Here is a 16322-nt window from a genome sequence, read left to right on the forward strand (position 1 = left end):
TATATATATATATATATATATATATATATATTTACAGAGAGAGAGAGAGAGTAAAATATTATCCTGTGGGCACACATTATTATAAGGAAAACACCATATTAATATTAAATAACCCTTTTTCCTTCTAATCACTAACACTAATAAGCCCTAGTTAGTGTGGCTAATGTTGCACTGTGTAATGATAAACAGCAGTGCTTATTTACCCTCACAAACGACAGTCTTTCACACGGTTAATCTTCGTGAGTGTCGCGGTTCTTAAATGTGTGACTGAATGTGGTGTTTTACTGAATAAACCGGTTTATTTTGGATGAATTCTCTCCTCTCTCGTCTGAATCGCTTTAATACAAGCGTATAAACAAGGGCACTGCGAGCCAACCTAACCCGGTGCTGCGGGGCTCAGTGACCACAGCCAATCAGCGCCCTGCGTTTTGACTTCACTGCTAGCAGGGTTGTGTGCGCGTGCTGCGTCGCTGTCTGTAGGAGAAGATGAGTCGACGGAGCGCAGAGAGGAGAGGTGGCCGTCAGTCCGCGCATTAATGATCATATTAAAATACTGTGGTCACTGCGACCACGGATCCATTCATTAAACCATGAAAACGCACCGTTTTTGCGCCAGAAAACAGAGGATACGTGTCCGTTCCTGCACTGGGAGACTGTTAGCTGCCCAGCTGGGACTGTGAATGTGTGAATGAGCTGATTTCTACACCGGAGATCACTGGGGATGTCCACATGAGGATTTCACTCATATCGAGGACATAGCTAACTCTAGCCTGCTAACGAACTCTGCTGGGTTCTCACCTGCAGCTGCAGAGGGTTTCTGAATGCCTCTAAAGCTCAACATGGCCACAGTGAACTGTTTCAGCGGTCCGGAGGAGCTGGAGGACTCAGAGCATGCCCTGAATCTGCTGAAAGAGCTGAAATTCTTCTACGACTCTCGACTCCTGGTGGATGTCACCATAGAAGTGGAGCCGGAGCAGGACAGCTCTGTTTACGATGCTTCTTCAGGTACTGATTCCAGGGCTGAGGCAGGGAAAGTTTTCCAGTGCAACCGCAACATACTGGCCGCGGCCAGCCCCTACTTCAAGAGCATGTTTACAGGGGGGCTGTATGAGAGCACCCAGAGCAAGATCACCATCCACGACGTGGACCCGGACTCCATGGCCGTCATAATCGACTACTGCTACACTGGCAAAGTGACAATCACGGAGGGCAACGTGCAACGGCTGTACGCAGCTGCTAACATGCTGCAGTTGGAGTACATCAGGCATGCCTGTGCTGACTTCATGACCCGAAGACTGGACCTCTCCAACTGCACAGGGATTCTGAAATTTGCTGACACCTTTGACAATCTTGAGCTGAAAAGCAAAGCCCAGACTTTCATAGCCAAGAACTTTGCTCAGCTCTGTGCCAGTGAAAAGGATCTTTGTGAGCTGGACATGAAACAAATGAAAGAGATCCTAAGTTTGGATTCTTTGGATGTGGACTGTGAACGGAAAGTGTGCTCAGTGGCAATACATTGGATTGAAAACAATCTGCCTCCAGAAACAGAAGATGCATTGCATATCCTTAAATGTGTTCGATGGTCACTGTTTACAGAGAAAGACAGGGTTTATTTGGACAGCCTTAAGTCAAAGCCTCTTATACAGAAGCACCTTTCTGGTTTCATTGATTCAGCAAGTACTGGAGAGGGCAGTGTCATTTCAAAAGGTTTGAACCTTACAAAACAAAGAATCGGTAAAAGTGCAAAAGAAATGGTCCTGTTCTTTGGACGACCAAATGAACCTTTCATGTGTTACGACCCTTACACCGAAGAGATCTACTCAATGGCATCCCCCGTCATTAATCTGAGTAATCAGAACTTTAAACGCTCTCCCATGGAGACATTTTTAGTCTGTGCCACACCAGAAAACAACCTGTATCTGGCTTCACATCTGACCAAGCATTTCTGGGTGTATAATCCATTGTTGAATTGTTGGCAGGAGCTGGCTGAAAGACTGCTTGCAAGGATGCACTCATATGTTGGCTACCTCAATGGCCACTTGTACATTCTTGGTGGCAGGGACCCTGTTTCTGATGCCAGGCTCAAGGAGGTTGAGTGCTACAGCATTCTAAGAAACCAGTGGATGTTTGTGGCCCCTCTGCCTCATTCCTTGGGCAAGATGCAGGTTGTGACAGTAAATGAACGGCTTTATGTGGTGAACAAGAGGAGAATGCTCTGCTACGAGCCCAAGAGAAACCACTGGGTCCAGCGTGGCTCCTTAAAGCGCAACAAGCTGCACAAAGCCTGCGTCTTTCAGGAGCAGATCATCTGTCTTTGTGACATTCCAGTGGTGAAAGCTTATAACCCTGCCCGTGGTGAATGGAGGCGCATCGGTGACATACCCATCGACAGCAGTGCCCTGAACTACCAAGTGGTGCAGCACAACAACAAGCTGCTTCTGCTCACACTTGCTATCGCCCATCACAACAAAAACAGGCTTGTCATACACGAGTATGACTCTGCTAGAGATACATGGAAGAATGTGGTGACCATGTTTGGGTCCTCGTTTGGCTCCATAAGCCTCTCTGCTCGTGTGTACACAGCATGCCTTAGTTCGGGACAGAACTTCATCACAGAGGAGGATGATGACAGTGGCTCCAGTGCAGACTGGGACTTTGATGGCTTGACTGATGCAGACTCGGACTCTGGCAGCTCAAGCTCTTTTTCTGATGAGAACTGGTAGTAAACACTGTGTATTAGGCAGTCATAGTGTCAAAGACAGGGTTGTGTGTGGGAGATAAACTAGGTACTAAATCTGTTCTGAAGGTGGAAACATTACTGAATTGTATTAATATTATTTGCTTAACCATAAGTGACTTTTTTCCAGTTGTGTACCAGTGCAGCGCCTCTGCTTTTACTTGAATTTCCATGGTAATTAGTATTATAGAATCAAATTGTACTGTGATGATTAATGATGATATGAAATGAAAAGTAAAAAAAAAGCATATTTTCTCAGGATTATAATGGCAGTTTAGTCAGCTGCTGGTATGGTAGGAACAGTGTCATTATTTACTGTATGCATTGAGTGATGCAGCTAAACAGCAGTATTAATATAAAAACTTTTGAGTTGTGTACATTTTAAGTTTTATTCATCTCACTCCAAACATTTACACAAACAGTATTTTTTCACAAGAATGTGGAACTTGTGGGATTTATTTGTCTTTTATTTGACCTATTTAAATATGTGCTCCTAACAGAGTAAAGTTTTTGTCTGCACAGTTACTGTAGTTTGTGGTGTATTATTAATATTTTCTATTTGATTTCCTTTTATTTATTTTATTTTGTTACAATAAAGACAGTATGTATGTTTTTCTAACAAAGTGGCCAGTGTGTGTAAGCTTACACAGACAAAATACACAGAAATACACAGAAAATCAAGCACAAGTTGCTGGTAGTAGATGTTTAGTTTCAGAACAGAACAGGCTGTTTGGTTGGGGGCGTGGTCATACTGAGTTCACGTTGGTCTCATGGTCCTCCGAGTTCTCGCGATACGCAATGGGAACGTCCGAACTATGGCAGTTGAAAACAAAAATGCCGATAATGATTTCACTACGATACATAGCAGAGACAGTCTGGCGAACGACTCGCTGCAGGACAGCTTTCAGACACGAATATTTAAGATAATAGTCATTGGTGATTCAAACGTTGGGAAGACGTGTCTGAGCTATCGGTTCTGTGGAGGTAAATTCCTTAAAAACCCAGAAGCAACAATAGGAGTGGACTTCAGGGAGAGGACTGTTCAGCTAGATGGAGAAAATATAAAGGTAAGAGAGAATTCCCTGCTGCCCGGTTTATTTTAAGGTTTATAATCTTTGTTTTCAGCTGAATGCGCTGTCAGTGCTGTGGGCTGTTATACAGTCATTCTGCTTTAGGCTAGGATATGTCCTGCAGTGGTAGGCAGGCTAACAGGGTAACAGTGCAGTGAGGGCAGCTAGCTGAAGACCTGTGAGTACTAGGCTGAGCATAAACAGCACAGATACATAACGCTAGTTAATTAGCTAACAGGCCTGTGTAGTCTAATACAAATACATTCCGTGTGAATTAAATTTAAACATGTGACTAAAGCGCTTTCTGGTTACAACCCATTAATAGCAGGTATTTGAGTCTAACAGACAAATAATGTAAACAGGGCTCTTGTGATTATACTGTAGGCCTGTATTTCGTCACTATCACACAAAACCTTGTATCTAGTGCTATCTTAAAACATGGAACATGTCTTAGTTGGTTTTAACAATGTAAAACATAAGATAGATCAATATTATATCAATATTTTTTTATATCAACTCTATAAAAAAGGTGCCAACAAATAGCAGCTTTACAGTAGAAGGAAAACAATTAGTTAACAGCTATCTTTCAATTAAAGACTGTGAAGCTATGATTTTGCTCTAAATCATTTCATAGCAGTTATCTGAGTCCATTTATCATTATATTTTAATACAGTCTAAAGTAGGGGAGACCAGGGACGGTTGTAACACTAAAAACAAACAAAAAAAAAAATTAAATACAAATTTAGTTACTAAGTATTTACACTGGAATAGCCAATTTGCTATATTATAAAGTCCAATGTGTCAGCTACTAAAACAATGTATTTAAGTGGTTTTAGGAAATACAGATTGCAAAATCAGTTGAAACATAATATACATAATTAATCAAATACCCAAAATGAAAAAAAATAATATTATTCATATTATTGTGAGCTGTCAAATTATAGTGCAATAAAAATTGTTTGATTAGTAGAACACAGATTCTCAATGTTTAAACGTGAAATTATGTTTCATTAGGGAAACATTAGTAGTAGGCATGCAAGGTTTCATATTACAACAGTCCGGTCTCCCCTACAGCTGATTCAAAAGACATCAAGAATGTAAAAATGGAGATACACAATGACTAGCTTAGGTTCCGTCTATGACATATTTACAGATCTATCAAGCCATTATGACTAGATGTATTACCAGGACAATTTTCTGTCCCTTTTTGTGTGACAGTGACAAATTTACATTTAGATTCTACAATTTAAACACTTGTTTGACCACATTTCTAAATTATCTCCAATTTGTAGCACTGATTTAGAATCTTTCATGTATGATCACTTAACAGACAGGATCAGGTCCATGATTGAAGCCCTCTGCTAAGCTTTAATGATTTGATGAAACTCCTGTTCCTATCAGAAATCATACAAAAGAGATTAATCTGATTCTCCACCAGTGTTTGTGCTAAGAAGCTTTATGATTGCAAACCCAGAGCTGCAGCAATACTGTTTTTTTTTGTGGATGATAAGAAATTAAATATTTCTTTCCTTTTTTTTTACAGTTGCAGATCTGGGACACAGCAGGGCAGGAGAGATTTCGAAAGAGTATGGTGGAACACTACTACCGCAATGTCCATGCTGTCATCTTTGTGTATGATGTGACCAATCTCGCTTCCTTTGAGAGTCTGCCAGAGTGGATTGAAGAATGCAGCCACCATGCCGTCCCTCCTGTGGTGCCCCGTATCTTGGTGGGGAACAAATGTGACCTAGGAAGAGGAGAGGTTCCCACCTCGTTGGCGCAGCGTCTAGCTGACAGCTACAATTTCCCCCTTTTCGAGACATCTGCTAAGGACCCTGCTGAGAAAGAGCATGTGGATGCCATCTTTCTCACCTTGGCCTACAAGCTAAAGAATCACAAGCCCCTGAGACTGAAACAGCCAAGTGAAGGTGTTGCAATGAATTCAGATAGTGAGAAGGAGGAGTCCTGTTTCTGCTGAGCTAATGTGGCCTAAATACTTATGAATCACTAAGTAACTGAGAAGACACTAAAGATGGCATTAATTTCAAATGTTCAAAAGCATGGGGAATATTGCTGATCAGAAGGACTGCACATATCCTTTGTGTTTTCATTTTCATTCACTCTCTAAGGCCAGTTTAAATGTTTACATAAAACAGAATGATTTTGAAATCAAATACTATACTTAGTTTTAGGAGTTAAAAAGGAACCAGCTGAGAGTGTTGATTGGATCATTTGATCACTTACTGTAAATAGTTTAAATTCATTCATATCAAATACTCCAGACTCATACAGTATTCATACAAGATATGTATGTGTCATACATTTCTTACATGGTTATACTATATAATTTCAAAAGAACACAGGAGACAAGCTAAACGGTCTGGCAGCAGTTGCATGTTTACAGCCAATTTGGAACACTTGCTCTATTTGCACAGGCTTAGTATTGTATACGGCCTCAAATGTCTGATGTGAACAAGAATTGGATAAAATGTGATTTACAATAATTATCAGTTGCTGAGAAAAGCATGAGTGTTGCTATTGATCAATATAAACAACACTGTCGTATGTTTTAAACTGTTTATCAAATTCAGTTTAAGTAAAATAATGAGGGATGTTTATAACAAGGCACTTTATTATGAGCATGGAAACAAAATATGTAGCATCCTCCCACTCAGCTTGTAGAGGATTGATACTTCTTAGTATTGAGTGTGTGATGTTGGAGCCATTTTTAATACAGCAAAACAACAAAATCCATTAAGATACCGTTCCTGTAAATGTGAATGTGGACCATACTGGTGGAAGACAATAGCTTGTATTGATGATGCATTTTGTCTGTCACTTTTCTGGAAGTCCTTGGAATTTAACACTCCCTTATGTTCAATAATGGTAAAGAATGTGTCATAAATGTGTATGTGACTGATGAAATGTCAAAATAAACATGGACATGATTCATTATTTCTCATTTGTTTAAACTACTTGGGAAAGCAACTGTTGGATTGCATTTTATATGTACAACCAATATATATTTTTATTAGCATATTTTTATAGTTTCATATGTTATGTGTGTTACATGACAGATGTTAAGTTGAAACATTCATTATGATGCAAGTAAATACAGTTTATGATAGCATGTAATACAGTACATATGTCAATAATATTGACATAATTAATCCACATTTTGGGCCTGTGAACTAAACAAAGCCCTGTTCTCCGTACAGGAGGTGTTATATTTGTCACTTTGTGTGACACTGTGTATGTAATTATCTCGCACAGCAGCTTTGAAAGCCATCAGGAAAGTGCAGATGCAAACACACTCTGTGTTTTGCCAGTTGTCTATGTGCTAAACCAGGCAATGTAGGTGTAGTAAAATGCTAAACGTGCTGGATTTCACACCTCAGTAGGGGTAGAGAAAATACAGAAATTAGCCCTTTAAATACTCCTACTAATTGAGCACAGGGTACAAATACAAACAGAAATGATCTAGGCATATGTATATACTTTTGCTATAGCTAAACTACAGAGTTAACAAATTGTATATATTTTTATTTATATGTATATACAAATAATTGCTCTTAAGTATGCTTGGGTAGCTTTAAAAAAGAATGGCTGTACAGCCACCCATATCCTTACATAAAATGATTGAAAAAAAGTCAGTTAAAAACATATTGTATATTTCCAAAAAACAACTTCACACGAAAAGAAAAAAAAGCTTAATTTACCATGAAGATGCAAGAAGTCTTGAGAACCTATTGCATTCTAAAACGTATTTCTATCATAAATGCAGTTACTGTTTCAAACCAGCAGGTGTCCCTACAAACTCACTATTATAGAGGAGAGGCTTCTCGCGCTGTAGGCTAAACAGAGTCTGTAGAACAGCAATATATTTTATTATATTGGTTTTCTATTCAGATTAACCCACACTGTTGGAAAAAATAACGAATGAACAGCCCTTTAGTATGGACTAAAAAATATATTTTTTCTCATTTTTTATATAAATGTTATTGAGTTAATGTGGTCCCGGAGTTCCCACTTAAAACTTATGTCCCTCCCTCCCTTAAATGAAAAAATATATATGGGCATACATTTAGATTATATACCTTCTCATTCAATGTTTGTTATGAAGGAACACACAAAGAATCATGTAGTAAACCTTTCTGAGGCGGTGCTGATGAGAGCCAGTTTTATCGTAAAGCTTTTAATAGTCTTTGCGACTGCACTTGAGGATATTTCAAAGTCCTTGAAATTTTTTGGATAAACTGACCTTCATTCTTATATATATTTTTTTACTTAGTTGAGTAATTCTTGCTATAATATGGATTAGAACATTACTCAATCAGGCTATTCACTGCGTATACCATGACTAAGTTATAACTGATGCTCTCAAACACATTAAAAGGCAAGAAATTCAAGTAATTTACTTTTGACCAGTTCAGCACAGCTGTTAACTGAAAGCCTTTCCAGGTGGCTCTACCTCATAAAGATGACGTAGAAAATTCAGCCAAAAAATCTAAAATTTAAAACAGGTTCTGGTTTGTTTAACACGTTTTTGTTTAGTAAATAAATCCAAATGTTTTGTTTTATAGTTTGGATGACTTAAGTATTAATCTACTATGCAGATGTTTACAAGGCACTGAATTTAAGATGTGTCCAAATGTATTTTATAAGACACTATTAATCCCAGGGCAAATTTCACATATTACTGTAGCCCAAGGTATAGAAAAGGCAAACACAGTAGCAAAGAAATTCTAACAATATTACACAATGTTTACATAAGTCAAAAGTTTTAAAATAAAGACAGGGAATAAAATATGTGTATATATTTGTCTATTAATACACAAATACATATAAATATATTTATTTCCTCTGTGTGAATGATGATGACTGTACCTCGTGTTAATGTGTAAGGTATGTGAGGGCAGGGTGGACTCCTGATTATAAATAAAGAGGAACTGTATGTTACGGGCTGCATGTTTATTCAGTTTACTCACACTCAGAGGAGAAATGACGGCACGCTGTGTGAAGAAGGAGCTAAAACCGGCTGCGGGGCTGAAGTTTACCTCACGTTCCCCACGCCTCCGCCTCGGGCCACGCCCACCGGCGGGAGGCGGGGAAGATTTAAAAGCGCTCAGGCTGCTTTTACTGCAGCAGGAGTGCGTATAGAGCTCAGAGCGGAGAGCGCGCGGGGGCACGAGCGACACTTTTACTGATTTGGATCATTATTTTGGAATAGTTCTGGGATAGACAGCAGCTACCTGACCCAGCATGAAGTCTCCAAAGATGAAGTCTCAGAGCAAGTGTGAGTTCAGTAGTGAGCTGTAGGGCACTTCTCCACCCTCGTGGTGGAGCTTTAGGACCTGTACAGGTTTAGTTTATCATACATATATTTAGTTCAGTTTAAGGTATACTGAAGTGTTAAACTTTGTTCTTGCTGTTGTTTCCAGCCTTTCTGGAGGAGGACGATGACCTGAACGCCGTGCTGTGCGAGTTCGACGCCGTTATCGAGGACTTCACCTCCCCCATCGAGAAGAGACACTTCAGATACGACGAGCACCTCAAGACCATGAAGAGGAGGAGCAGCGCCAGCGTCAGTGACAGCGGCATCAGCGACTCAGAGAGTGAGTGCTGCTGAGTTACTCACAGATAGTCACACACTCATCCTGAGAGGATTATACATGCAGTGATATCACTGATAAGATTAGCAGTAAAAAAGAACTAACTGTACTGGAGACTGTGAGGAGGCTTAGAAAGCTGCTGCTGCTCTTGCTGTTGTGCTTCATATTCACTAACCTACCCAGCTAACACATTTTTAGTTGGTAGAACGTTTTCTGGTCAGTGTAACTTAACGCTTATTAATATAATCTTCTGACTGTTCGAGAAGTAAAAACTCATTTTTTAATGTAGTGCAGTGTACAAGAAGTAAGTGGTTATCCATTTTTCCAATTTTAGTTTTTTCAGCCCCTCACAATTGTAATTTCAGGAAAATTTATTTTCTTTATTTTCTGATTTTTCCATTTTTGCATTTTGCAAGTTGGGTTATAACATCAGATTTGTGTTACAAGACACAAAATCTGAGAAATCTGAAAATTGAGAGAAGATTTGCCTTTTCATTTTTCTTGAAATTCTATTTGCATCAGCTACCTTTCCCCACATCACTCCAAAGGGTGATGTCGCTCAGCACAAGGCGTCTGTGAGCTGATGTATCAGAACCGAGTCGCTGCGCTTTCCTCCGAGCGCTGTGATGCTACTTAGCAATGCTGCATCAGCAGCAGTTCTAAAAGAGGTGGTGGCTGACTTCACATGTATCAGAGGAGGCATATGCTAGTCTTTACCCTCCTGGTGTTGAGGCATCACTAGTGATAGGGGGAGTCCTAATGAGTGGGTTGGGTAATTGGCTGTGTAAATTGGTGAGAAAATGGGGGGGGGGGGGGGGGGGGGGAATAGAAATAAAACTATATTATATGAAATTCTATTTGTAACCCCATTTCTTCTTCACTCAACTGAATGGAAAAAAAATGATAAAGACTTATACCCAGTTTTCTATTTTCAAACTTAGCTTGATACAGTCAGCAAAACGTTACACTGACCTTTTCTGAACGTTGCAGTTAGTAATTTTAGTACCTTTATTCTTTCAAGCTTTATGGATGTCCTTAGGACATTTTATTTATTGAATGCCTTTAATTGCCACGTGTGTCAAAGTTTCAAACTTTTAGTTGTGGAAATGTTACTTTTAAAGTTTCAAAGTTTCAAAATTTGAAAAATTCTAATCAAAACGTTGCTAAACGTTCTTATAACGCCCTCTGTTTTCTGGGGCAATACTTACAAGCCAGTTTTTTCCAACACTCATAGTTGAGACTCACTGACTTGACTGACACATTTTAGTGCTTTTCCACCTTTAACACACCCGCTTTAACTTAATTATGGGCTGTTAATGAGATGATTAGTTGGATCACGTGTTGGGAGCAGGGAAAGCACTAAAAAGTGCAGGACAGTGGGCCTCCAGAACCAAGATTGAGAAATGTATTATACATAAAGACTTACCTTTAGGTAAGTCGCCTGTTAGTTAACAGGTTATGTAAGCTATTTCTGTTAAAGGAGGGAAATAAGCAAACTATGCTGATTCTGAAGAAGCATGTTTGACATGCTTGTAATGGAGACATGTTTGTCCATGGGTTCCATTTAGGCCCCACATTTGGATGTCAGTGATGGGGCCCCAACAGGGTCAGTAATAGGACGAGTTGGAGTTAGACATGGGCCTCAACTGGGTTGTACATGGCACATGGGACCTAGATGAGACCCATGTGAGCTGTGCCCACTTGGAACATACCAAGCCCACATTCCACTCTTGTTAGCTCTACATGAGAACATTGGCTGGGTTGCCATATAATCACAATGTAATAATAATAATAATAATAATAATAATAATAAAAATAATGGTCACTGTGCTTAGGAGACTACAGTACAGCCCTTAATGTTATTTATGATTATCATTTTAAAATAAATTCTTGTAACTGTTCTGCTGGTGCAATCAAAAAAAAAAAGAAAGAAAGAAATATTTGTTTTGCCAAGCATTGATGTATCGCCCACCCATAGGCATTTTCAACTGAAACCAGATTATGAAATGCTCTTTAGAGAGCCAGGGTTAGTATCTGCAGGCAGCACTCACGTGGCAGATTTCCTTCTCAGTGATCTATCTTAAAGCAGGTATATGGAGGTCAAGTGAAGGCCCTCACAACCACTCCCTTTAGAATGAAGCTCAGCTCTTGATGTTTACTTAAGGCATGGGCTTGTGCTCATTTTGCTTTCTTCTTTGACAACATATTCAGACATGTCAGTCTCCATTTCAGAGTTGGACTGATGCCATGTGGTGCTAGTACAGATTATGTCAGGTTCTTGAGATGGTGTGTAATGCCTGGAACAACAGCAGCTGATGTTCACAGCTTTGTCTGAACAGGTAGTGTTATTGGGAGCATTCCGGCAGGCTTCCAGCAGTTAGTTCTAAGTGTGGATCAGACTCTGTCAGTGTTAAAGAGCCACAAGGAGCTGTGCAGAGAGAGCTTAGGGAGCACACAGATATATGAGGACAGCCAGAACTAACCTAGTGGGTTTGAGCACATCCAGGAGATTATAGGGTGTCATTTTCAGGTCACATGAATCGTTTCAGTTTAAAACCTCTTCTCAGTAGTGAGCTGGAAAAACAATATATGGAAGGTTTTCGGGGGTAATTACTGCTCTTTCAGTATCTTGAATCTTGAAGAGAGTGGCATAATGGGAAGACATTTGTGTGCCCTGCATTAGGGGTGGGCGATATGGCTCTAAAATAATGTCACGATATTTCAGGGTATTTTAGCGATAACGATATACTTGCCGATATAGGAAAACTAAAATAATTCATTAATTTCAGGAATATGGTATAATAGTATAACAGTATAATCATATTGTGGGAAAATAAATAATTTAGCATAAAAAAATATAATGCAGCAAATAATATTGCAGAATTTTTAGTGCATGCATATAAACTGCAAACTAAAACAATTATACAATAAAAACACCTAAAGCTTCACAGTAAATTATAGACTACTTTTAAGACAGAACAGCCCTATTATTATGATATGGATTTTTAATATCATGATATTTCTGTTTCACAATATATTGTATACGATATAATATTGCCCACCCCTACCCTGCATTAATAGTTTTTTAAGCATTGCCATAAAAACATAAGAGATATAGGAGAGTCAAGAACCTTTAAGTAAAAGTAAAATCTTTACACCTTTTAAAATGCTCTCTACACCTACATATTTCTATTACAAGCATGGTTCCTTTTGGAAACAAGCATTGTTCCTCTGTAGCATTGCTCAAAGAGCCACTGGTAGCACCTTTATTTTTTTTAATGTATTTCCATAGGCAATGGAATCAAATTAAAGAACAGGCCACTTTTTCATCGTAATGTACTCGGTTGAGTGTCACCCTTCAAATATATCAGTATTTACAACCTATTGTCCAGCTCTATATTTTTAAGCATTCTCACGTAAAAGTATAAAAATAAATGTTGCATTTCTTGGCTATGTGTTATTGTGCATAATAACAAAATACAAAAACCTCCTTCTCCCATCCGTTTCCTTTCGGAACAAACAGTTGAATGTGTTGAATCTTGTGGTCGACTAAAATATCTCTTGGCTAAATCAAAGCGTTCATTATGTCACTCAGCAGTGAAACAGGCCGTTTTTATGGCTGTGAGTGCAACCAACCTGCTCTCTTCTGGCACTTCTGCTGCTGTTTTGAATCTGTGGTGTGAGTGAGTGAGTGAGTGAGCTGTGAGAAGCAAACACAAGCCTGCACTTATGAGAGCGAATGGAGAAGGCTCAGCTCAGGCCAGCAGTGGGACGAACGACTGACTGCACTGAGGGAAAAGTTGAACAAGCAAGCGTCCAAGTAATGACACGCCTGGCTTGTCTGAGGTTCAAGCAGGGATCAGAATGGGCAAACAAGCAGCAGGGGGGCGGTATGTGTTTTTTTTTTTTTCCAACACAGAAGGGAGCATTCTTGCTCTGGGGCCTTTAGCTTTAAATTAACCTGCTAGTGGGCGGGACTCTTGAACCTGAAAGTGTGTACGTGAGTGTAGAGTGAGGCCATAGACTGACATTTTAAGAGTATGCATTGATTACATACTCTGCCAGCCTGCTCTACTGACACACACTGAAGCCCCTGGGCTATGGGTCAGTGAAGAGTTTGACAGGTCCGTGTGCTGTAAATGGAAACGAGTGAGGTATTCACCTGCTGCAGAGGCTCGGCATGGACGACTGCTTAAACCTCTTTTTCTCTCTCGCCAACAGGTGCAGAATCACTCAACAGAAACAGCTTCAGCTTCAGCGACGAAAAGCTCAACTCTCCCACTGTCTTCTCCCCGTCACCAACCAGCCCTTTAGCCATGTCACCCAAACGTGAGTCTGCAAGCTTATAGTTTATTTGGGAGATTCTAATGTGTGTTGTATTTAATGGATCCACTAATATCGGAATTGTGGGCCAATATCAAACATTCAGTATTTTTCCACTAAATATTTTAGTAGGGTAGTTGGTGTAGTGTAGTGGATTCAATTCCCAGCCAAGGCAAACTCAAAACACTACACCAATAAGAGATTCAAGTCAAATAAAATAAAAACATTAATTAATTCATAAAGCAATAGGTAAAGTAAAGAACTATTGCAAATGGAAAAAAGATTATCTGAAGCTAAAAAACATTAACCTGTTGGCATTATGGCTTATGACAGGTGTGTATTGAGCTGTGAAGCAGTGGATCAGTGTTCTTCTGAATGATGGTGCTCCATCTAATACTTTTGGGATAAGTTAGGGAGTTTCAGATAAGGTCAGATGGTGATCATACAACATCCTAAACGTTTATCACTTAATGAAATCAAATCCTCACAGCAATGCTCCATGAATCTAGTACCAAGCCTTCTCTGGACCATAGAGACATTTACCCCAGCTAAAAACAAGCAAATTTTTTTTAATACTCTTGACTTAATAAAAATGCAAGGGTTTCAATACTTTTGTCCACATAGTATGTGTATCTATTTTTTATAATGTGTTTATTTACATATTGCTATTATCTTTACAGCTAAACTTGGCGACACAAAAGAACTGGAAGACTTCATCGCTGACCTTGACAAGACATTAGCAAGTAAGCACTAATAACTTACTAATTGATTACTTATCACATTTTATGATAATATCATCATTTTTACACGCACTACACTGGCTGTACTGAGTTTGTTTGTGCTAGTTCAGAGTACTGTAACATGTCTCAGAGAGCATGGAATGCATGTGTGTAAATGTCAGGGTGGGAGGGGTCCTACAGACAGGCTTTTGCATTAGCTGCAGTTCTTCCAGCTCTGTGCTCGGGACTGAGTGTTCCTCAGTGTGAGCAGCAGGGCAGTTAAGACTGGCACGTTTATTAGCCTGCAGTGTTTACAGTGTGGCTGTTCATTAAAGCAGACCCCCTCCGTCCAAGAATAGCCGTGACGACAACCAGTGACCAAAGGAGCCCCATTAACTGGTGACCCCTCTGTGTACTTGTTTTTTCCTCAGGCATGTGAGCTGGAGTCGTAACGGCAGCGGGGTCCAGCCAAAGGTGGCCCCACCACGAGGGACAACAGCCAGGCAGCAGGACACACACTGGACTGCTCTTAGCCTGGACATGGCATAGGCTAACATGTTGAGAGCTTTGATATAACTCAAAAAGACTGGAAAAATATCTCTTTCTCTCTATTCTTATATCTCTTACACACACCAATACACACACACGCACACACAGTACATATCCACACTGTCAGGACTGGTTTGTTCTCCCTCTGGAAAACTTGAGCTGGAAGATTATTTAAATGGCTTTTTATAGAACTTTATTTGTAATTGTATAGCGGAGGTTAATGTAAATTTACACAGTAATGCCTTTTTGTGAATATATATAAATATCTATATTTTTTGTATTTGTTTGTAAATATGAACTGTTTCAAAGTCTATTGCCTTGTAATAAGAAGCTCTTCTGTTTTGGGTGATGCATTATTAAATGAGTTTAGTATCATGAGCTTAACATGAATGTGAACTTAATTTTTAATTCACTAGAAAAGAACTGGAAAGCAACATTAAAGTGTATTTAATACACAAACCAGATAATAAAATGGACAAACTGTGACTTTACTACATGCTTCTGTGTTATTCTGTCTTTATTAAAGCCTTTAATGTTAAAGCTTTTTAGTGAATGGTACTTCTACTTAATAGTTATAGATATTCAATAGCTGCATTCCAAAGACTAGGCTGCAGCTGAGGTGGGGTGGATCCTCAGTAGGTCTGGTCCTTAAAAAAATCCATCTTAGTAAGCTATTGGTCACCAGTAAAGTCCCGCCTCTTTTTTTCCTGTTTGTGGGGCTCTGTCTCAAACCGCACATTAACACCCTAAATAGTGTATTAAAATAATGCACCACCATTCCTCCACTGATGCACAAATACAATTACCAGTGACTACAGATAAGTTATGAACAAATTTATAATAAGTTATAACCATTTAAAGTTTTTAAGTAAAGCTATTATTGCACATATTAGGTAAAAGATTTTTGTGACGTAAAACAGAGGTCACCTCTTAACAGAACTGAGGTTTTTAAAGAAGATAATATGAAAATATGTTGAAATAAATATTTATTTCATTTGTACAGTTTGTACAATTATTTTATTTACTATGTACTATGTACATTCATTGTTAGATTATTAAGCTAAATGAAAATTCGAAATAAACTTTAGATTACCGTATTTTTCACACTATAAGGCACACTTAAAATCTTTAAATTTTTCCCAAAAATCTACAGCGCACCTTCCGTATGAATTTACCAGTCAGGGTGTAAAGAGCAGTAAAGCCACTCTGCTGAAGTACAGTGTTATACAGGAGTTTCAGTGAAGTTTCCCTAAGCACTAAGCAGAATTAGCATTAGCTGCTAACTGCAGCGCTAACTCTTTGGCTGTTCAGA

The 16322-nt window shown here is 39.1% G+C and overlaps 3 protein-coding genes across 3 annotated transcripts; all 3 read left to right on the forward strand.

Annotated features, from left to right (window-relative positions):
- Positions 1 to 456: 456 nt before the first annotated feature.
- kbtbd7 (kelch repeat and BTB (POZ) domain containing 7) lies at positions 457 to 3259 on the forward strand. The gene has a single exon (XM_007251698.4). The coding sequence runs from the start codon at positions 822 to 824 to the stop codon at positions 2721 to 2723; it is 1902 nt and encodes a 633-aa protein (XP_007251760.3). The 5' UTR covers positions 457 to 821; the 3' UTR covers positions 2724 to 3259.
- Positions 3260 to 3345: 86 nt separating this feature from the next.
- On the forward strand, positions 3346 to 6762 carry zgc:101559 (Rab33B_Rab33A domain-containing protein). Its single transcript, XM_007251699.4, has 2 exons — positions 3346 to 3804; positions 5351 to 6762. Exons 1-2 carry the CDS (start codon positions 3508 to 3510, stop codon positions 5783 to 5785), a joined length of 732 nt encoding a protein of 243 aa, XP_007251761.3. The 5' UTR covers positions 3346 to 3507; the 3' UTR covers positions 5786 to 6762.
- Positions 6763 to 8938: 2176 nt separating this feature from the next.
- On the forward strand, positions 8939 to 15501 carry rgcc (regulator of cell cycle). The gene is made up of 5 exons (XM_007251701.4): positions 8939 to 9103; positions 9249 to 9422; positions 13641 to 13748; positions 14423 to 14485; positions 14893 to 15501. The coding sequence occupies exons 1-5, from the start codon at positions 9070 to 9072 to the stop codon at positions 14898 to 14900; spliced, it is 387 nt and encodes a 128-aa protein (XP_007251763.1). The 5' UTR covers positions 8939 to 9069; the 3' UTR covers positions 14901 to 15501.
- Positions 15502 to 16322: the final 821 nt, after the last annotated feature.

The sequence above is a fragment of the Astyanax mexicanus genome, chromosome 11, assembly GCF_023375975.1.
Source record: "Astyanax mexicanus isolate ESR-SI-001 chromosome 11, AstMex3_surface, whole genome shotgun sequence".
In the NCBI taxonomy this organism is placed as follows: Eukaryota; Metazoa; Chordata; class Actinopteri; order Characiformes; family Acestrorhamphidae; genus Astyanax; species Astyanax mexicanus.

Excerpts from the sequence above, each read along its gene's own strand:
- zgc:101559 (XM_007251699.4), top strand. The coding sequence starts at position 3,508 with ATGGTCCTCCGAGTTCTCGCGATACGCAATGGGAACGTCCGAACTATG. Across the intron at positions 3,805-5,350 it reads TAGATGGAGAAAATATAAAG|TTGCAGATCTGGGACACAGC; the intron begins GTAAGAGAGAAT and ends TTTTTTTTACAG.
- rgcc (XM_007251701.4), top strand. The coding sequence starts at position 9,070 with ATGAAGTCTCCAAAGATGAAGTCTCAGAGCAAGT. Across the intron at positions 9,104-9,248 it reads GATGAAGTCTCAGAGCAAGT|CCTTTCTGGAGGAGGACGAT; the intron begins GTGAGTTCAGTA and ends TGTTGTTTCCAG. Across the intron at positions 13,749-14,422 it reads TTTAGCCATGTCACCCAAAC|CTAAACTTGGCGACACAAAA; the intron begins GTGAGTCTGCAA and ends TTATCTTTACAG.
- kbtbd7 (XM_007251698.4), top strand. The coding sequence starts at position 822 with ATGCCTCTAAAGCTCAACATGGCCACAGTGAACTGTTTCAGCGGTCCG.